Source organism: Tachyglossus aculeatus, assembly GCF_015852505.1.
Source record: "Tachyglossus aculeatus isolate mTacAcu1 chromosome 12 unlocalized genomic scaffold, mTacAcu1.pri SUPER_6_unloc_1, whole genome shotgun sequence".
In the NCBI taxonomy this organism is placed as follows: Eukaryota; Metazoa; Chordata; class Mammalia; order Monotremata; family Tachyglossidae; genus Tachyglossus; species Tachyglossus aculeatus.
This window is the reverse complement of record NW_024044828.1, coordinates 6,192,857-6,214,482: the sequence shown is the minus strand read 5'-3', so window position 1 is coordinate 6,214,482 and position 21,626 is coordinate 6,192,857. Positions and strand designations below refer to the sequence as shown.

The 21,626-nt window shown below is 39.9% G+C and overlaps 1 protein-coding gene across 5 annotated transcripts in view; it reads right to left on the bottom strand.

The window, feature by feature from the left end:
* Positions 1 to 3,115: 3,115 nt before the first annotated feature.
* Positions 3,116 to 21,626, bottom strand: part of CD36 (CD36 molecule) — an 83,829-nt gene continuing 65,318 nt past the window's right edge. For all 5 annotated transcript variants that reach the window (XM_038741122.1, XM_038741125.1, XM_038741121.1 and 2 more), the window contains 11 exons: positions 20,502 to 20,646; positions 19,706 to 19,885; positions 18,841 to 18,932; positions 17,570 to 17,616; positions 13,073 to 13,142; positions 10,553 to 10,740; positions 8,617 to 8,735; positions 7,525 to 7,598; positions 5,793 to 5,847; positions 4,796 to 4,960; positions 3,116 to 4,390 (listed from right to left, as the gene is read on the bottom strand). In XM_038741122.1, coding sequence (XP_038597050.1) covers positions 4,796 to 4,960; positions 5,793 to 5,847; positions 7,525 to 7,598; positions 8,617 to 8,735; positions 10,553 to 10,740; positions 13,073 to 13,142; positions 17,570 to 17,616; positions 18,841 to 18,932; positions 19,706 to 19,885; positions 20,502 to 20,646 — 1,135 coding nt within the window. In that variant the 3' untranslated portion in view covers positions 3,116 to 4,390. The remainder of the gene's footprint in view (positions 4,391 to 4,795; positions 4,961 to 5,792; positions 5,848 to 7,524; positions 7,599 to 8,616; positions 8,736 to 10,552; positions 10,741 to 13,072; positions 13,143 to 17,569; positions 17,617 to 18,840; positions 18,933 to 19,705; positions 19,886 to 20,501; positions 20,647 to 21,626) is intronic.

Here is a 21,626-nt window from a genome sequence, read left to right as displayed (position 1 = left end):
TCACCCTCTGCTCCTCTGCCGCTAATCTCCTCACCGTGCCTTGTTCTCACCTGTCCCACCATCAACCCCCGGCCCACGTCATCCCCTGGGCCTGGAATGCCCTCCCTCTGCCCATCCACCAAGCTAGCTCTCTTCCTCCCTTCAAGGCCCTACTGAGAGCTCACCTCCTCCAGGAGGCCTTCCCAGACTGAGCCCCTTCCTTCCTCTTCCCCTCGTCCCCCTCTCCATCCCCCCATCTTACCTCCTTCCCTTCCCCACAGCACCTGTATATATGTATATATGTTTGTACATATTTATTACTCTATTTATTTTACTTGTTCATATCTATTCTATTTATTTTATTTTGTTAGTATGTTTGGTTTTGTTCTCTGTCTCCCCCTTTTAGACTGTGAGCCCACTGTTGGTTAGGGACTGTCTCTATATGTTGCCAACTTGTACTTCCCAAGTGCTTAGTACAGTGCTCTGCACACAGTAAGCGCTCAATAAATATGATTGATTGATTATACAGACTAAAGAAACTAAAGCACAGAAAAATTAAGGGCTTGCCCCCATAAGTCACTCAGCAGATAAGTGAGTGTTAGGGCCAGGGTTAAAGTCCAGGTTCAGTCCCTGGTGCATGTGCCAGTAAATCTGAGCCACTGACTCTGGTCCTGGACAGTGCCCGCTGGCCCCAGAAAGGGTGGAGTAGATATCAGATACAGAGGTGTGGGGAGGGGGAGGTGCTGGAAAGCAGGGATGACACTTCCTCCCCACAGCACAAGCGACCTACCCAGCTCAGTTTCCGCTGCTCCCGAGGGTGAGTTCACCTGCTAAACACTCCAAGAAATATCCCCAAGGTGGTTTGAAACCTCTTCAGGCCCACAGAGGGGTACGACTGAACATTCTGAAATCTGAGGACTCCGTTACGGCAGAGCTCAGTTCCGGGGCTCAGTAGTTGGTACCCAGGTTGCAGCTGGATGGAGGGAGAACTAGGGCCCAGAGTCCTGGCTCCCTCCAACTCAACTCCAGTCATTCCACTCCAATGGGCTCCTTCCCTTGTCCAGTTGCCTAAAGGAACAAGTAAATTGGAAAGCAAAACAAAACTCATGACAAAGACGTTTTTCTTTCAGGAGAAAGGGAAAGTGAAAATCACGGAACAAATATAGCCACCGCAATGTACAGCATTGGCAGTGAGCTGGCTGAATGTACGTGTCAGCCATCTTGAATATATCAGGTGATGCTAGGCCACCTGAGCGTGACCGGTTATCTACTGTGTGGTCTGAAGTAGGGTGTGAATTTATCCTAGTTGACAGAATATATTTCAGGTTGTCAGAAGACACAGGTTCTACTCCCTGCTTTGTCATTGTCACTCTATATGGACTTGAGCAAAGTCACTGCCTTCCTTAGGTCTCTATTCATCTGTAGAACTGAGATATCCGCTGACCCTACTTCTTACACTATTTGCCCTGCTACTATGTGCTTAAAAAATCCCATCATTATCATATACAGCTTGAAGGGTATCTCCCACACAAAGCATTTCATTGTTTCAGAAGCCAAATGAAATTAAAGTCCAACAGAACAATTTATTCTAGCAACAATAGCTTTTATTCATTCTCACAGGACAAAAAAAATATCAATATGGAGCCATCTTTATTGAATCTTGAAAGATGAGAAGTGGCATGTACTTTTATGTTTTCAATACAAATATAAACTATTTATTTATGTTCAGTTCATTATTTCAGGCACACGCTGCACCGATGTTGATAATTCAGGAGATAAATATTTGAAGGGCAGCATTAAAAAAATGACCATCAGAGTATACATCAGAGACAGCCAGGGTTCCCCAAGATTACTGAGTTGGTGACTTGACACTGAACCACTGGTATCAAGAATTTCAAATCTCAAGACCTGGACTTCGGAAGTAAAACGGTGCCAGAAAATTTAACTCCAGCATGCAAGATAATAGTTATTACCCATGGCAGGCATTTATAATGGGCCACAGAAACATAAAATATAGCGGTCATTGCACATTTACAACTCTTCTAAAGAAAATGGTCATCACTTTCACAAAGCTTAATCTTAAAATGGAATTTGGCTGCAAATATTTTTGCAAATAGCTACAAGTATATTTAATGAAGGAACTATTTTTCTAGGTTTAAAAGCAACACCCCTTTGAATTTTTCATTTCTCTGATTACACCTTAGAAGTTACAAGTTTAAAGCACTGCAGAACTAGAAGTTTCCACATTACAGTCTCTTAAGTGAACAAGCTGTTTTTCACTGATTTTCATGATAGTTTGTAAATGTCATCAAAGATGAAAATGTGCTTTTCTGCCTAAGAATGCAGTTTCACTGACATGTGAAGTACATTTCCAGCCTGGTTCAAGTTACAAATCTTCAAACCTCATTGAAAAAAGCCACTTTGACAAAAATCACACCCTTGTTTGGACCAAATGGATGGGAAAAACTGTCTTTTGTCTCTGTCCATACTGGGAAAATGTAAGGTGTATTACTGAGCTTTGCAAAACAGAATAAACTCTCCATAAACAGCTCCATAATCTGGAAAATTTCAAACTTGATTACAATGGCAATAGTCAAGAGAAAGGGAGCAATCTAAATCTCTCCATCTCCCCCCAAATCAGGGTCAGCCTCCCAGGGTGAGAATGTATAAGCTGTTAGCTTATGTCCCTCAGCTGAACCCCATTCAGATTGATTGGAGAACACAGTCTGCTTGAATGGTTTCATATTCCCCCCAAAAATCCTCTATACTACTTTGGCCTAGCTTCTCAGATTCAAATCTCTAATTTGTATGTGGATGACTATGGAGAAAAAAAAAAATGAGTAAACATTCTGGTACTGTTTTTTGGGAACAGAACATGGTCAGGACTATTGTCTGAATCAGGAATTGCATTACTCATGGTCATATAGAGTTAGATATGGATTAAGTGATCTCTCACTTATTTTCCAGATTAAAATTTTAGATTTTCCCTGAAAGCAGAATCTGCTGAGATCTTCTCATTGACTATTAACTATTCTCTATTAACCACCCAGTAGAAATGGTGGAAAATAGTCAATCAATCAATTGTATTTATTGAGCACATACTTAGTGTAGAACGCTGTACTAAGTATTTGGGGAAGTAAACTATAACTATATAACAGAGTTGGTAGACACCTTCCCTGCCCACAACAAGTTCATAGTCTAGAAGGGGAGTCCATCTTTAACTTCTTCCATTCTCCTAAAGGTTGTACTGTACCCTCCAAAGAGCTTATTACAGGGCTCTGCATTCAATAAGTACTCAATAAATACTATCAATTGATAGATTGAATGATTTAGAGGTTCAAGGTGACAGACAGGGGCGAGAAATCCAAATGGGAGATTGACTTTGTTCTAGAGAAGAATTTCAAAACACTTATACATTAACTGGGCTGGGCAGGGACAATGATTCCAGAGTTGGGTGTAATATAGGAGAATAATTAAGGGCCAGACTTGGCAAGAGGACTGTGATTTACAGTGTGGGGAATCAGCCCTTCAGAGAGAGACTGTGAAAGCATCAAGAATTACATTACAAATTACTTTATTCATATACACATAATGTTGTTAATAAAATCCCATACAAAAGCATTTATTTCCATTCACATCTTGGGTGAAAGACTCACAATTCTTTGATAGCAAATACAGAAATAATGCACTGCAAGACTTCCAGAGTGATTGAGTGGCAGCAGAATCCATTCAGTCCAGACATGAGTAGAAAAAACTGAAAGAGATTCAAATGGCCTCCACGTCCTTGGTCACAGGATCAGGAAACAGAGCTTGGAAGTGGAGAACAATTAATTGTTCTTTCAAAACTAACATGCCAAGTGCCTAGCTTATCCTTTCTAATAGAAGAACATCAAATCCACATTTCTCTTTTTTGTCTTTTGGACCTTCTAGCTGAATTTCAAATAATGTGATGCTCAGCATAGGTGCTTGTCTAGCCAAATTGGAAACAACAGAATGAGTGTTGACTAGTGAATAGCTATGGCCTTGAACAGGAAGATCCCAAGGAGGAGGTGGGAAAAAGACCCTGTAGCTTGTTCTGACTCCAGCAGCTCTTGATGACTTTGTTACCATGGACTCACCAAAGAGACCAGAGTGGGGATCAGAGAGAGGCCTTAATGTGAACATTTTTCTGTTAGAAACAAGTGAAGTATTTTAAAAGAGGAATTTTGGGTTAACAGTGATACCATCACAATGGTCCTCAGAACAGTTTTGCTGGTTAGTTCAAAGATCAATGCCATATTTTCTTCAGAAAAACACATGGCGTCTGTGAGCATATAAAGTAGATCAAATCTCAATTTGTGAGTAAACATTACCAGAATCCCTGCTCAGAATCTGATATTTGATTCCAACTATATGAAGTCTCTTTTTCAACCTGTAGGAGAGGAGAGAAATATCAATAGTCAATGTGAGATATTCTCTTTTTATGAAGGAGAAATTCATGTCTGAGATAAAAAGCATATTTTGAAGGGCCCAAAGCCGTCTTCTCTGACTCAAACGTCAAACCGAGACTGTGGAGAATGTTACGTTTTAATCAAGAACAGGAAATTGTTTAGAGGAAGGCCAGTGGACCTTATTCTTCTACTGCATTTTGCCAAAATGACCAAGTGGAAATGTTTGGAAATTCCCATCTGAGCCCTGACGTCCAGAGAGAATCAACTCCTCTCAGAGACCTCACCAAGTTTCCACTGGAAGCGAAACCTTTGGGAGAATCAGGCACGTTTGTTTTCCATCCTGGTCTTCCTAGACAGTCATATCTGAATTGCTGGCCCATTCTTACCTATTTAACTGACTTTGATCTGCAGGCACAGTATGCAATTGCAAAGGACACAAAGGTCGCAAGACCGATGATAAGTAGAACCAATTGCAGCAGTCCCAGCAAGTTGATTTTGCTGATCACTTGTGCTCTGAACATTGCAGCTTTCTCATCCCCAATGGTGCCAGTCTGGAAAAATGCCACATTGCAATCACATGAGCTGATTACTGCAGACAGGAGAGGACAAATCAATTGTCTACACACATTTCCGGGTCACCCCAGTAGGAAATGAATATTTTTTTTTTTACTTTCCCACTTTTTTCTTTTCCCTTAAGAGATTACATCCTCCGATGTGGCATCAAGAAAGTCTTATCAGAAAACAAGAGAATCCTAAAAGGACCCACACCTCCCAAGGATTCAACTGCTCACCCATGGAGCTGAAAGCTTAGTGTGCAGGACTGTGAATTTCTGTGACACTGTGGCCGAATCCTGGGCTAGAGGAAGGGGTCCGGGAAGGGTGAGTGAGATGACTTCTCTAGGCCTCAAGTTAAATGGGGTCTATCAAGGCTGAGGTGACCAAATACAACTGGCTGGGGAAAATGAGCCACCACTGATCATTCCCCAGCTGACGGAATTCAGTTTTTTTCCTAGTTGGGCTGAGGGTGGGGACTGAGGACTGTCACCTAGGGTAGGACTGGTGGTGATGAGAGGATTAACAGCCCACACTTTGACAATTCAGCCCTCAGGTGTAGGTGGTTTTGCCATGCTCATGCAGAGATGGTGAAGAATGTTGGAAAGATAGCTGAGGCCTCCCTATACCTTGCCTTCATTTGCTCTACAATGTTACTTAAGCTCATTACTACTTCTCTGAAGAATACTACCAACAATTGCCTTAACCATTCTAAAGGGCACATGACACCAAAGCCAACTCTAGAACAGACCATTTTTCATCAATAGCTTTGGTTATTTTGTATAAAATGGGTGATCACCTTTGCTAGTGAATTGACAAAAATGTTTTTACCTCATTAAGCCATAGAACTGGAACGATGTAGTTCCGTTTCAGCTGGGATAAAGGACTGTAATGCAGAGAAAATGACATACATATTAAAGATCAATTAATCAATCAATCAATTAATTAACAGTTCTTATAGAGTCCCTATTGTGGGCTTAGGCTGTACAAAGCACTTGGAAAGTAAAACAGTGGTAGGAGTTTCCCTGCCCTCAAGTAGCTTTCAACCTAATAATCAATTTGAGTAAGTCATTATTCTAATTTTCAGAATATGATGGGAAAATGTTTGTGATCCATCTATTAATCATAGTATCAGTTGCTAGGGAAATGCTTTGATACTTTCCAGAATGATCCATTTCAAATAAACTTCAGGTTACCTATGATTGCTATATTTGGAGGTAATGACCCAGAAGAATGATTATGGAGGGGGAGTGCACTCCACCTAGCTAACCTGATCAATTGGTTAATGGCTTGCTATCATTGCACCCTAAATTTGGCCAAGTTTAGCTTAGTTTGGAAGGAAGGGGACAAAGAGAAGCATCTTGGCTTAGTGGAAAGAGCACGGATTTGGGAGTCTGAGGAAGGGGGGTTCTAATCCCCCCTTCTAGACTGTAAGTCCATTGTGGGAAGGGATTGTCTCTCTTTATTGATGAATTGTACTTTCCAAGTGCTTAGTACAGTGCTCTGCAAACGGTAAGCTTTCAATAAATTTGATTGAACTGAATGAATGAATGAAAGAGGCCATTCAAGATGGAAATGGGCTGATGGGGACTCTGGTGTTTGAGGAACAGGCCATCCAATTGTGTCATGTGACTGTTAGGTACCAATCATAAGGGACACCATGCCATGATGAGATTTGTTCAATACTTTCTACTAGAGATTGGTATATTTAACAGGACTCCCAGACATAAGAGGCAATGTGGCTATCTGGAAAGAGCACGGGTCTGGAAGTCAGAGGACCTGGGTTTAATTCCAGCTCCACCATGTACCTGCTTTGTGACCTTGGGCAAGTCACTTAATTTATCTCTGCCTCCAGTCTCTCACCTGCAAAATGGGGATAGTTCTCCCTCCTACTCAGACTGCAAGGTCCATGCGGGACTTGATTAACTTGTCCGGCACTTAGTACAGCACCTGGTACATAACCAGTGTTTAACAAATACCATTATATAATTATTATTATAATGATTACATTTGTAATCCAACCAAATGCCTCCTAGGCAAATCACACCCTCGTCGCATACCCATTCCAATCTCTGAAACTCCATGTGCAGTTGACAATTCTGGGCCAACCCGACACAGTTTAAGTAGGTTGGAAAAAGATGTGCTAAATATGGTCATTCTGGCTCTGGATATAAGAGAGATAAGAAAATCTGGACCAGAGAAAACTGAACCAGAATGGGCCAATTGGCATATAACTGTGATCCAAGGGGGTAGAAGCTTTGGTCCATCATTGTAAGTTAATAGGGAAAAGGAGCGTGTTCTGAAGTTACGATGTAACCAATACCACTGAATAAGGATCAGCTGCTTCAGCTCTCTGATTCACTTCTAAGAACCTTGAACCTTTCTCCTTAAATGATAGCAGAGGCATTTTAATAATAAAATCATTAGTACAGGAATTTATAGAAAGCATTTTTTTTTCAATTCAGAAGGATTTAAAGTTCAAGTTTCAACCTTTTCTTGGTGGAACTGGCTGCAACTGATAATACATTTTTCCTGGTGTGTTCAATCCCTAAAGGAAACTTACTCAATTCTGGGTGCTGGTGAAGCCATGATGTTGATTTGCAGCCGTTTCATAAATCGTAGAGTAAATCCAGTGATCTGAAAGAAGAGCATATAAAATAATAAAGTCATTCCCACGGAAATGTAACAAGCTGATAGAACTTTCTGATATTTGTGAGATTTAAAGGTTTTGAGTTCAGTGAGGAAGAGGAGTGTTGTGTCTCTACAGTGTCCCTCTTCTGGTCACTCCCTCCTCCCCCATCCATATCGAAGGGATGGAAAGGCCTAGATACTTTTCCCTAGAGCTATTTGATGAGCTAATGGTATTTGTTAAGCGCTTATTATGTACCAAACACTGTTCTAAACTCTGGGGTAGATACAAGGTAATCAGATTGTCCCGCATGGGGCTCACACTCTAAATCTACATTTTACAGATGAGGTAACAGAGATACAGAGAGGTTAAGTGGCTTACCCAAGGTCACACAGCAGACAAGTGGTGGAGCCAGATTAGAACCCACTTTCTCTGACTCCCAAGCCCTTGCCCTTTCCACTAAGCCATGCTGCTTCTCTAATGGCTCTGATGGCTTCAGTCCCTTGGTCTAATGTCTGGGGGTGATAATGGGTCTCCCCAAATTGGCACCTCTAATTGTACATCCCAAGAGAAATGTATCCTGGGAAGTCTTTCCTCAGCAACCCTAGTAGTAGTTCCTAAAAGTCTCTGAGGTAAGTAAAATCTTGCAGATGAAAAAATGGAGATGCAGAGAAGTTCAGGGTGTTGCCCAAAATCACACAGCAGACAAGTGGTGGAGCTGGGATTAGAACCCAGCCTCCTGACTCCCAGTTCTGTGCTCCTTCTAGTAGGCCTAGCTGCTTCTAGACATAGGTCAAGGTCCTTGCACAAATTTCATATATTGGACAATAACTTAAAATAATATTTTTAAAAATGAAATTTGTCCAGAAAGGGAAGCTTCAGATATTCAGAATGAGGGTGTGAAACATTCAATAAATTATAATTCTCATGAATGAATATGCTTCCTGAATATAAACGCACACACACACACTCATACTTTCTCACGCACACACAAATATATAGTATCCTCAGTAACATTTAGCTTACAGGTTCAACATCCAAATAGGTCTGATGTTCTTCTTGATTTGGGTTCAAACCTTCCAAAGGCTCTGACACATCGGGACTTGCGTGAAGAAAATGGGGAAGAGAAATGTACACTGGCTTCTCTTTAAAAAAAAAAATCAGAAAGATAATTATTTGGAAATGAACTTTGTTTTTCTTGCCACACAGATCTTCCAATAAACTCTGGCACAAAAATACTCAATGTAATTGATAGGGAAAACCTGACTAATGCTTAAACCAAAGAAAGACCTGAAAAGATGTACTGCTGTCCTGATGGTGCATTGCACAGTTTTGAGTACCTTTTTCATGCCAGTCATCAAGAGAACATAAGAATGTGACCCACAATATTTAGTTTTTGTTCCGCAGCTTCTAAGCATGGTTACAGAAAAATTATTGATTGGTTAATTGATTGAGATAATGTTTTCATCATATTAGCCTGGAATTAGGGAGTTACACCAGAATGGAGTTCTTAGCTGCTCAAGGATTATGTGTTGTATTTGTTGTTTATTTAACTATTGCAGGTGAACTAAGAAACTCAGAGTTCTGGAACTGGATAAGGTAATCACAAGAACTACTAGTTTGTTTATTTTTACCTTACAGTGCTCTGCAACCAGTAAGTGCTCAATCAATATGATTTCCTGATTGATTTTTGATTTGTGTTTGCTTAGAGTTTAGGGGTGGCTTTTCCAAGGCTTATTATCATGAATAATACCATTTACTATTTCCTGCCACAGGCTTTGGCAAAGTAGTTATCTTCAGTGACTCTAAAGTTCACATGTGTAGCTCACTTGACCTATACCACTTTGTTTTAAATAATTCTATCAATCCTCACTGAAGCACCAATGAAAATGACATATCATACAGCTATATCAAAGACAAGATTAAGAAAAATGCTCCTGGCTTAATCTTTCTTTAAACCTAACAGTTTATCATGATGGAGTATCATGATGATTGCTTTATCCAGCAATTCCCTGTGAAAGCAAAAATAATTCAACAACTGAAAGAAAATTTCTCACGTCTGCCTACAGCAAAATAAGGATAACTAAGGAACGCCACTTGAGGAAAAGCAATACACTCTGACAGACTTTTAACTTGAACTTCATCCCAGTGGGATCCATCTGAAAGTCACCTCAGTAAGTAATAGTTAAGGAACAATACAATCAAGCTATCCGTCTGCTACTGGGAATGAATGATAAAACTGACATTGTTCATTTTCACTGTTTCGTCAATTAAGACATACAGGATCAGCATTTAAAAAAAAACCCTCAAACTACAGTTTGGTCTCCTTATTTGTGTATTGTCAATCAATTGTATTTTTTGAGTACTTATTGTGTCCAGGACACTATACAGTATGCTTAGCATTGTCCTCGTACCATAACGAGTAGAGGGAATACTTGTGTGTGAATCAAATAGAAAGGCTGTTCATAGAACAGCTGTTTATGGGATGATGAAGAGAAGCAACATGGCCTAGTAGAAAGAACCCAGGCCTGAGGGTCAGAGGACCTGGGTTTTAATTATACCTCTGCCACTTGTCCATTATGTGAACTTGGGCAAGTCACTTGGTGCTTTGGTTCCCTCAACATCTGTAAAATGACAGTTCAGTACTTGTCCTCCCTCCTATTTAGACTGGGAGCCACATGTTGGACCTGATCATTTTATATCTGCCCCTGTGCCTAATATAGTGCTTGAGACATGGTAAGCACTTAACAAATACTACGATTATTATTACGCTTTGTTTCATTGTCTGATCCTGCTTTGCCTAAAAGATCCCTTGGGAAACAGACTTCTGTGTCCTGTTTGCATGCTCTTGGTCTCGTGTTTGAATTCCCCCACCTTGATGGGTCTGTTAGAAGCAGAGGGAGGTCTCAGAGGCACAATGCTGAAATCTGACCGTGGTTTGTACGGATCACGACAAACTCACTCTGTTTGCAGGAGCTGATGTCTAGCACCCCAGCAGAAGTGCAGTTCTTGGAGATAATTTTTTCAGTACAGAAACAGTAGTTGTCTGGATTTTCCACAGGAGATGCGAAGGCCAACCGAGGTAGTACAAACCGGTAAATGGGAATTCCTTTCAGGTTCATCTCACTTTCAAAATTGGCATAGATGGATCTAGACGTGAAAGGAAACCACTTGGCTTCAGATGCTGGAAATTCAGGAGACTTTTGAACATTCCATAATGTTAACTAGACACAGGATTTGTGTTTTTATGTGCTTGCTTGTTTCTAGGTCAGTGACTTCCCAAGCACTTAGTACAGTGCTCTGCACACAGTAAGCACTCAATAAATACCATTGAATGAATGGTTCACAAGCTTTTCTTTGCAGAACAAAGTCTGTCATTCATTCAATTTGTTCAATCGTATTTACTGAGCGCTTACTGTCCTATTATGGAACACTGCAGGAGCCACAGGAGCAGAGAACAGGCCTCTCACCCCAAATCCTCCAAAGTACCAGGGCTCTCAGGTCCATGGGGAGAGGCTAACAGCCAAGAAACCACTGGCTTTCCAGTGGAAAACTACAAGAAACAGGTTTCTTTGAGCATTATGGAAAGAATGTGGTAGATTCTCTCTAAATTTATCATCCAGGACTCTGCCTGGAATGGTAGAATACTCAAAACAAGACCCCCATCTACTATCATGTTTTCATTATGGATTTTTTGCATACCATGTTGCCCAGAAAATATGGAGGTAGCTGGGTGTTGTGAAAAGAGGACAGGACTGCAAGAGGTTCTAATCCCAGCTCCACCACTTACCAATTAATTAATCAATGGTATTTACTGAACATTCACTATGTGCACAGCACTGTACTAAGTTCTTGGGAGAGTACAATGTGACAGAATTAAGATCACCTTCCCTTCCTATAATTAGTTATGTGACATTTGTCAAATCATTTAACTTCTCTGAGCCTCAGTCTCCCCACCTGTAAAATGAGGATAAAATTCTTGCTTCCATGTGTGACCTGCATGGAACAGGGACTGTGTTTAATCTTATTATCTTGCATCTAACCCCAGTGCTCAGCACAGTGTCTGGCACATACTAAGTGCAAAATTAATCACATTATTATCATTATTATTTTCTTCTGAAAGCACACAGTTGTCAGAATAGAATACAATGTGGTGTTGGATGAAACAGTTGAAGGTATGTGTGTAGCATTGGTCAAGGTGAATATTGTACTCAGAGTTTTCTTAAACATGGGGTTTGCTAAAAGCATAATCCATTTGTTATAGAACCAAGTGTAGCATTTGACATAGTTTTGCTACTGATGCTTTTATTGTTGAATTTTAACTTGTTTGAATTTTGGTTTCATTTTATTCTTTTGTTGTATATGCCTGTCTGCCCCCACTACTATAGAGACTGATCCCTTTATGGGATAGGTACCATGTCTCATTTGATGATCTGGTATCTTCCCCATTAGTACGTTTCAGGTACATTTTTAAGAGTAGCAGAAAGATTAATAATCAATTACTGAGTTGAATAAATCAGTAATATTTTTAAGTACCTACTGTGTGCAAAACACAGTATTAAGCACTTGAGAGTGTACAATAAAATATCCATGATCCTGGCCTTCAAAGCCCTTTTGAGGATGTAGCCGGGGAGACAGCCACTAAAATAATTAAAAAGTTGCAGAAAGAAGGGAAAGAGATGATGAACATGAGTTAAGGCCTACTATCTAGAGTATTTAAGATATGTACCTAAATGCTACAGGGAATTGTGAGTATAACACTAAGTGATGCAGAATTACTGAAATGACAGTGCAAGGTATATTCTGGGCACATTAGAAATTAATCGGGAAGGTCTTTTAGAGAAAATACAATTTCAGACGGGCTTTTATGGTGGGGAAAAGGAAGGGGAATGGATATGAGCAAGCGGTCAGCAGCAGGAGAGAATGAAATGATGCACACTGAGTAGGTCAGCTTGAGAGGAACAAAGTGTGCTAGGTGGGATGGATAGCTAGGAGGTAGAACCCTGGATGTGTTGAAGCCAACAATCAATCAATAATTTCTCCTTGCTGTGGAGTGGAATAGTAAACAATTGGAGGTTTGTAATGAGAGCTTAGAGAAGTACAAAATGGTGTTTTTAAAAAAGGATGTAGGCAGCAGAGTGAAGCAAGGACTGGAGAGGAGAGTGACTGGAAGCAAGAAGACCTATGAATTGGCATTAAAAGGTTGAAATGACTACCCAAGCAGTTTGCAAATACACGAAGAAAAAAGAAAAAGATTGAGTGATGATCTCTGGTATTCTTTCATGCAGCAAACAGGTTCCTAGCATCATCCTTTGGTTACTCAAAGATTTGAGCCATCTGCTCCATCTACCCTCATAGGTGAATGATTCTTATTGATCTCTGACTCTTTTAGGGTTTAAAGACCTCCCGCAGCAAAGGTCAGCACTGACTTGAACCAATGTAAACATAACAAATTTGTTGGTTGTTTTAGTAGAAGTCTTACCTGCAGATATCAGAAGAAAAGAATCGCAAAATCTGGTTCTTCTTCAGAAATGGAGGAAATGAAGCCGCATCTGTTTTTGAAATAAAAAGAAAGACAATGTGACTGTGGTTTCACCTGGCAGACAACATGAGAAATGTCCACTTTGGGAGAATAACCTAGAATTCCCCCACAATGGGAAAATGAAAAGATCCTTAAGGTTTTTTTTCTTATCCTTTATGAAATGTCTTACAGTTTCTTAAAATAGTTTATTTTACCATTTCCTTTTTCATTTACAGATTAAATGAGAAGTATGGAGATACAGTTAAGCCCTTGGAAAGGAAGAGTAAAAGCCATGTATTGTTAAAAAAACAACAACAGATGAAGTGGAAACTAATTAATTGAGGTTGTTGAATTTGAAAACAACAAACACTTTGGCTGCAGGGTAGTTAATGTCTCTTCTAACTAAGCATCTCTGTTGCTGCTAATTTTCCCTAGGAGCGCCTGTATATTTCTGTTAATGTTTCCCTGCCCTGGAGGCTATTTTAGGTTTACTGAAATAGTGAGAGAGTAGGTGGGAAATCACTCTCATCAAATGTGGATTTTCTACTGAGATTTGGAAAATGCTATCACAAGAAAGCAGTGATGGTTTATAGTCTGAGGTACATCTAAAGGCACATAAGACCATAAACTATGAGCTATACAATTCTGTACTTTAACTGAGCTCAAACTTAATCTGTAACATAGAACATTTGAAAAAAAAATATTTTGTATTTGCAACTTAAAAAAATTGGTTAGAAAAGAAAATTTCGAAGTGTAAAAGGGGCACGTGGGACAGTATGGAAAGAGCATAGTCAGAAGAGTTGGAGTCAGAAGAGGTAGTAGAAGTAGTAGTAATATTAGTAGCAGCAGTAGAAATAGTGTTTATTGAGTTCTGATGCAGTGAATTGTACTAAGTGCTTGGAAAGAACACAAAACACATGTTCCTTGTCCAGAAGAAGCTTACACTTCAACAGGGTAGACAAAAGTAAACATAATTGTAAATAGAGTATTCAAATAAATTATTGCATGCTCCTGGGTTCTAGTCCCAGTTTTGCCATTGACTTACTTTTTGACTTGAGCCAAATTACTTTACCTCCCTGTGCCTCAATTTCCCCATCTGTACAATAGGGATAGTTATTTGCTGCCCTTCCTTTTATACTGTGAGCCCCAAATGGGACAAGAACTGTGTCCAAACTAATTAAATTGCCTCTACTTCAGCCCTTATCACAGTGCTTGGCACACAGTTAGAAATGCTTAATAAATACCACAACTATGCACCTCTGTGCTCAACTTTAAATAGGTTGAATCCAGCTCCATATCATGAAATCTCATGCTTCTCCTTCAAATCCTGCTCTTGTTGCAAAATGAAGCCCAATCCTCATTTTAGTATTTCATGGATCTCTTCCTCCTCTCATCTTTCTCTTGCAAACCTACGACAGAACTTGGGGGTGGTGGCCGCATCATAGGCTGATGGGCCCCTTGCTGCCCAAATAAGGTCTACCCAACTTCAAAGACTTATTGAAGACACATCTCCTCCGAGAGGCCTTCCCTGACTAAACTCCCTTCCTTTTCTTCCACTCCCTTCCTCAACACCCTGACTTGCTCCCTTTATTCATCCTCCCACCCCCGCCCCACAGCACTTACGTGCATATCTGTAATTTTACTTATTTATATTAATGTTCATCTCCCCCTCTAGACTGTAAGCTATGTACTGTCCACATTCCCTGTGGGCAGGGAATTTGTCTATTTACCGTTGTACTCTCCCAAGTGCTTAATAAAGTGCTCTGCACAAAGGGCTCAATAAATACGATTGACTGACTGACTGTCTAATGCCCTTCCATGGGTGCAAGAGGGGCAGAGAACACTCCTATGTCATGAGATCCCACCTTTAAAGCAAGGACCTACCAGAGGTTGATGTGATTAAAGGATTGGGGTAGGAGCATAGCATGACTCACCCTTATAGATGCTTAGCTTGGTCCTACAGTCAAAGCTGAGGAGAAGTTGCATTACGATTAAAGTGAATTAAACAACCACTATGTGTCTGTCAGTCTTTCCCACTGAACTGGCAGCTCCTTGAGAGCAGGGATCATATCTACCAATCCCACCGTTTTCTTCCATGCACTGTGTACAGTGCACTGCATTCAGTAAGAGCTCAAAAAAACCACCGGTTGATTACAGGATTTAGAGAATGAGGTGGCTTTCATCCCACTTTTTGTCAGGAGTATGGGACGGTGGCCCATTAAGTCAGGCTACATCAATCAGGAAATAATGATAATACTACTAATAATAACGATAATGGTATTTGTAAAGTGCTTACTATGTGCCAGGTACTGTACTAAGCACTGGGGTGGATACAAGCAAATTGGGTTGGACACAGTCCCCGCCCCAGGTGGGGCTCACAGTCACAATCTCCATTTAGCAGATGAGGTAACAAGCACAGAGAAGTAAAGTGACTTGCCCAAGGTCATACAGCAGACAAGTGGCAGAGGTGAAATTAGAACTCATGACCTTCTGAATGCCAGGCCTGTGCTAAGCCATGCTGCTTCTCTATAAAGTAGAGCTCATTTGTCAGTGGTTTAATCCTTAAAATAAATAAATGATATATTATATAAAATTATATGTGCTTCTCAATGAGAACACACAGCAAGGAGTTCTGGAAATCATCACTCTGCCCTTCAGGAGGTAAATTTGAACTTGTGGAAAAGTTGTTTTTCCAATTGAAACTACATACACATCAGCCTTCTTCTTTTTTCTTCCCACCTCACAAATGGATGCCAAAGTCTTGCCCTGGCCAACAGCACTGAACTACAATTCAGTGCATTTTTACTTTAATGAATATACATTATTCCAAGTTGATGTCAAAAAAATTCTTGTTTTCTTTCCATATAACTTCAAATGTGTTTAAGCTGGTAGAGGAGGTGCTTGCCATAGAGGAGAAAAACAGCTATAAGCTTTTGTTTCCTTCAGTTTGGGTCCCCTAAGTGCTGTTACTAAGAAGACATCCTGCAGGGACTGATTCTTGATTTTGTGCTCCTGTTCCCTTTGCTTCTTTACCTTGCTCATTTTGAAGTCCAGTTTTCTGGCTTCTCCTTTCACCTGACTACAATGAGCTGTAAGGCATTTTGCCCTCACTTGCTCATATTCTCAGCCCCTAACCACTGAGCATCTGCACCTGGGACTTAAACACTGCACCCCCAAGTATGGTCAAAAATGAACATCCTTCTCTTAAGTAAAAGAAGAAATATTTGACAACTGAGTACAGAACCTCACGCTCCTCCATTTCTGCTTGTGTAGGAGGCTAGAGCTGCCCAAATAGTTGTAGTGGAATAAGGTTTGGGTTTTTTCGCACAGCAAGCAAAAGTTCAGCACAAAACCCATGCAGTTTTTGGCCAAGCTCCAACCCGTACAGAATGGGAAAAACAAAACCTTCAGCATTGTTTAGGATCACAATGGATATGTCTACTCTTGTCCCCATCACAATAGAACAACACTGTAGGCTTAATTTATTTCACGGCTGTTGCTCAATTCTTAATCCAGATGTTTCACTTCAACAGCAGCTTTCCTTCTCTGTTAACTCTCTGCAACATCAACTGTGTCAGTACCTTTGTTTTTAGCACTTCAGTGAAAATCTACCTGTTCTGTCTCTAATGTCTCTGAATTGGCAGGTATATGGGTTCTTGCTTACTTCCTTATGAAGAAATAGAGGTTCTTATGAACTAAAGCCAAAGTTTCCAGCTCTCTGGATAGACAGAAGGATTAAAAAGCTACCAAAGTAATCACAGAATGCTGTCTTTTTTACATTTTTATCTCTCTCCCTTCTTTTTGTCAACCTACCCTCCAAAGTCTATCTCATTTTTTAATGATCCTTGTCAAGTATTTATTGTGTGCCAGGCATTGTACTAAGCACCAGGGTGGATAAAAGATAACCAGGTTTGTTATAATCCCTGTCCCTCATAGGGTTTGTAGTCTAAAATTGGAAGGAGGAGGTTTTAATCCCAGTGTTTCAGATGACCCCACTGAAGCACAAAGAACTTCAGTGGCTTTTCCAAGGTCACATTGCAGGCAAGTGTTGAAGCCAGGATTGAAACTCAAGTCCTCTGACTCCCAAGCCTGTGCTTTATCCATTTGGCCACACTGCTTTTCTTGTGTCTTCTCCGGGACTACCTTTCTTTTCAAATCTCAAATGAAAATAGATCTTCTCCCCTGTGCAATTATCTAGATTTCACCTTTTTTCTGTCCTAGTGTATTTTTGGTAAGGTGTTCACAAAAGATGTGTGATATTTAACGACTGCAGCAGAAGCTTTTAGATCCCTTTAGTGCTGTTGCTGGGTTAGGCATTTTTTCAAGTAATTACAAAACCACTAAACAATGGCAAATTTGCAGCTTTCATTATTTCCCTGAAATAGCACTTCTAGATGATAACTTAATTTCCATACAATCTTTTCAAAAAATACATTGAAATTCTTAATGTTAGCTTACCTGTACCATTGATCATGTCACAATAACTTGGCCAGTAGGAGAGATTTCTAAAATATAAAAGGAAGTCCCAGTTACCACTGAACATTTCTGAATAATATTTTATATTTTCCCTTTTCTTCTGCATTTCAAATGATCCACTCTTCTCAGGAGTGGTTAGAGGGAAAAGGCTGGGTAGTCATATGACCTTGTTGAGACATGTGGTTCTGCCATAGCACATGTATACTACATGCTTAAACTCAAACATTGCTAGGGAATTAGGGAATGTTCATCTGATATCGTGACCTTATTTGGTTAGAACGTGTTGGAAGAGACAGCTGTGCACACATCTGCAGAGTTAGGATGGATGAGTTATACAGTGCAAGTTTTCCATAAGACCCTGAAATATAATTTTATCAATGAATTTATATTTACTGAGTGCTTAATGAGTGCAGTGCATTGAACTAAGCACTTGGGAGATAACTGATGTAGGAGATAGGTTATCTCCCACCAGGAGTTTACAATCCCTGCAGGTGGTAAATTATTTGTGGGCAGGGATCTCGTTTGTCAACTAGTTTGTACTATAGTTTCCCAAGCCCTTAGTACATTACTTTACACATGGTAAGTGCTCAAAGAGTACCACTGATTAATTAATTGGATGGATCTCTGAAAGAACATGAAAAATGAGATGGATATACTAATTAACATCCCAAACTATGGCCAGGGAATTGTTGAGGAGGAAACAATGTGTTCGAAGAGTGTGGTTGTCTACTGCTCCCAGCTTGAGTCCAGAAGGCTTTGGTTGGTTCCAAGTTCTTAAACCAACCCCAGACTTACACCCATAAAGGGAGGTGTAAAGCATAGAATTACTGCAGAGGAAGGTAATTGCTTAATGCTCCCAACCCCAGACTTACGCCCATAAAGGGAGGTGTAAAGCATAGAATTACTGCAGAGGAAGGTAATTGTTTAATGCTCCCAATTCCCTACCCCACCCCATGAAATATGGCTGTGTCTTGGGACTCCAAACACTCGTACTATCTCGGCCTCTATCTCTGGAGTATCTACTTTTGTGAGACTAGGAAGCAATTCCCTTAGATTGTTGGTCCCAGCAAATTAGAACCAGCTCTGCTCTACGGCCTCAATTTTCCTTCTTGATGACCTTTATGGAACTCCATAATCATCCAAAACCCTCTTAAATTTACCGATATCTTCAATCCACACAACATTCTGGAGGAACAACTTCCATTTCTTACCAACCACTAAGAAATTGAAGATCTTCAATGGGAAGGACATACCTTTTATCTTTGTAAGTGTCAATTATTGCAACTTTGCTGATATCATCTTTCCCAGTAAAGACTTTGTATTCCCCATCTGCTGTGTTGTTGTACTGTAAAAAAAAAACAAACAAGAGCATTGGTTGAGTGCCTACTGTGTGCATAAAGCCCTGAAATAAGGGTTTAGGATAGTACAATAGAATTTGTAGGCATGATCTCTGTCCTCAAGGATTTTTCAATCTAATAGGTGGGAGAACCACTTAGATAAACTACAACTGAGAGGAAGAAGGAAAATGAGATATTCATTAGATTAGGCCTTCTGTAAGGGAGATGGTTTCAGGAGGGTCATAATACTAATACTAATACTAATAATAATAAATAGTTGCAGTATTTATCAAGTGCTATGTGCCAGGATGGGCTGAGCTGCAAGCTGTAGGATAAGAAGGTCTGGGATGGAGTTTCAGGCAAAACCTTACTCAGCATGAGGAGTCATTTTACAGGCATACTACCCAGAGCTCACATTTATTTCCCACCATCCTATCACACTTGATTGAGTATCTGCTTTGTATAGAACATAATCTCTAAAAACAAGAACCATGAATATTTTACATGTACGATCAGCGTTGACTTTTCCAACATGTTTACATTTGCACCTTCCTAGATAGATCATGAAATGAACCATTTGGATCCTCTCTATTAATCTGTGATCATTTCTTGAGCTTTTATCATAATGTTAAAAACTCCACGAATGACCAATGGATGAAATTAGAAAAAATAAGACATGCTCATGAGGGAAAAAGCCCTAATTATTCAAACCAATGCCCTTTTACCCTTTACCAAAACCCCCACAGAACTAATGATACTGTCCAGAACATTTGGTACTTACCGGATAGAACACTCCTACTGTAGTATCAACAGGGTAGGGAACCAATTTCAAGAATGGATCTGTATAGCCCCATAAGAGTTCCTTCACAGTTCTGGTTTGGAACAAGGAAGAGTTTGACTTCTTGATGTATGAATTTAATAGCCTCTGGACAAAGGCATTTGTATACAAAGCAGGTGCGGCCTGCAAAGGATCATTTCAAAATGTTAGGAATAGCACTTATGGATGGCCCCCATAGGTAGGGGAGAGGCACCAGAAAGAGGATTTGTCAGTTAGGCAGGAGATGAGGGAAAGAGAAGCAGGATAGCCTAGTGTAAAGAGCACGGGCCTGAGAGGATCAGGGTTCTAAACTCGGCTTGGTCACTTGACTGCTATGGGACCTTTGGCACTTAACTTCTCTGTGCCTCAGTTTCCTCATATGTAAAATGAGGGTTAAGTGTCCTCTCTCCCTCCCTCTTACATTATGAGCCCATTATGGGAAAGGGGCTGACCTGATTAATTTGTATCTTTTCCAGCACATAGTACAGTGCTTGGCACATAGCATGTGCTTAATTTACTGAAAGTTTTTTGTGGGTTTTTTTTTAGGCTAGTCTTTCTTTCAGGCATGTAATTCAATCCCGGGCAGAGAAGAATGAACACAGTTCCAACCACATAAAAGTAGTTTATCAAAACATGCAGGCTATTTGGATGGATATTAACTGCCTTGAGCTCTTAATTCATTTTCTTCCACTAATTTTCATCTGATGAGCCTCTCCTTCAGAAGTCAAATTCAAATCCTATCATAGCCATTTCTACTTACCACGACAGCAAGATTGATGGTTGTTAAAGTGTCATTTTCAGACCCAACTGACATAGAAGGTTCAAAGACAGCTGCATTAGGCTGCATGAAAGATATCGTGTTGTCAGGATTCTTAGTAATATTTGTCTTGGGCAGAAATCGGACCCTGAAAATGGAAAAGTTATAGAATATTTTGGTAACATACTTTCTGGAGAAAAGATCCAAAAAGGATGGGGAAAGGCAGAAGTAGGAAATGAAACAGAAGAGTATTTCACATCTATATATTTCTAAGTGTCTCTAGATACCTGACTTGTATTTAAATGAAATATGCAGAAATACAGGGAATTAATATATTCATATGTTTTATGACTTTACAAAATGGCATAAATATGAAAATTAAAAAGATGTCAATGCACCATAAATATTCTATGATTTCCTTTTTTCTAGAGTTATGACAATCAAGATTTAATATACTCTATTATGATCATTTGTCAAAAACTAAGGCAGAGGAAAATATACATATCAAAAATTATGTTTCTTGTCATCCTCTGTTGGCTGGGCTATCTTCCAAATAAAGAGCACACTTTGGTATTTTTTTCTGATACAGATAAACTGTGTTTGGAGACACAAAGAAATGCCCTTAGTCAAAATATGGAGAGATAAGTTCTAAAGGTAAATCACTAAATAGTAATTTTTGGCTGGAAGGTAAAGAATAGACAAGACATGGTACTTATTACTGTGTCATTCACAATCTGATAGTAGACAAGCATTTGTCATTCTTTTGTTTTGTTTTGTTTTTTTTCCTGCTGTTTGTAACTTGCTTACAATATGCCAGGCACTGTAGTAAGGGCTGGGGAGGATGAAAGGTAATTAGGTTGGACAAAGTCCATGTTCTATATCTTAATCCCCATTTTACAAATAAGGTAACTGAAACAGAGAAATTAAGTGACTTTCCCAAGGTCACATAGCAGTCAAGTGGTGGAGCCAGAATAAGAATCCAGGTCTTCCAATCCTAGGCCTGTGCTCTTCTCACTAGACTATGTTGCTTCCCAATCTGTGTCATGCACAATGCAGTAAACAAATGATATTGTTGAACAGTGCTATCAAACATTTGCTTTTAAGGGAAAATAGACTACTTGCTCTTTA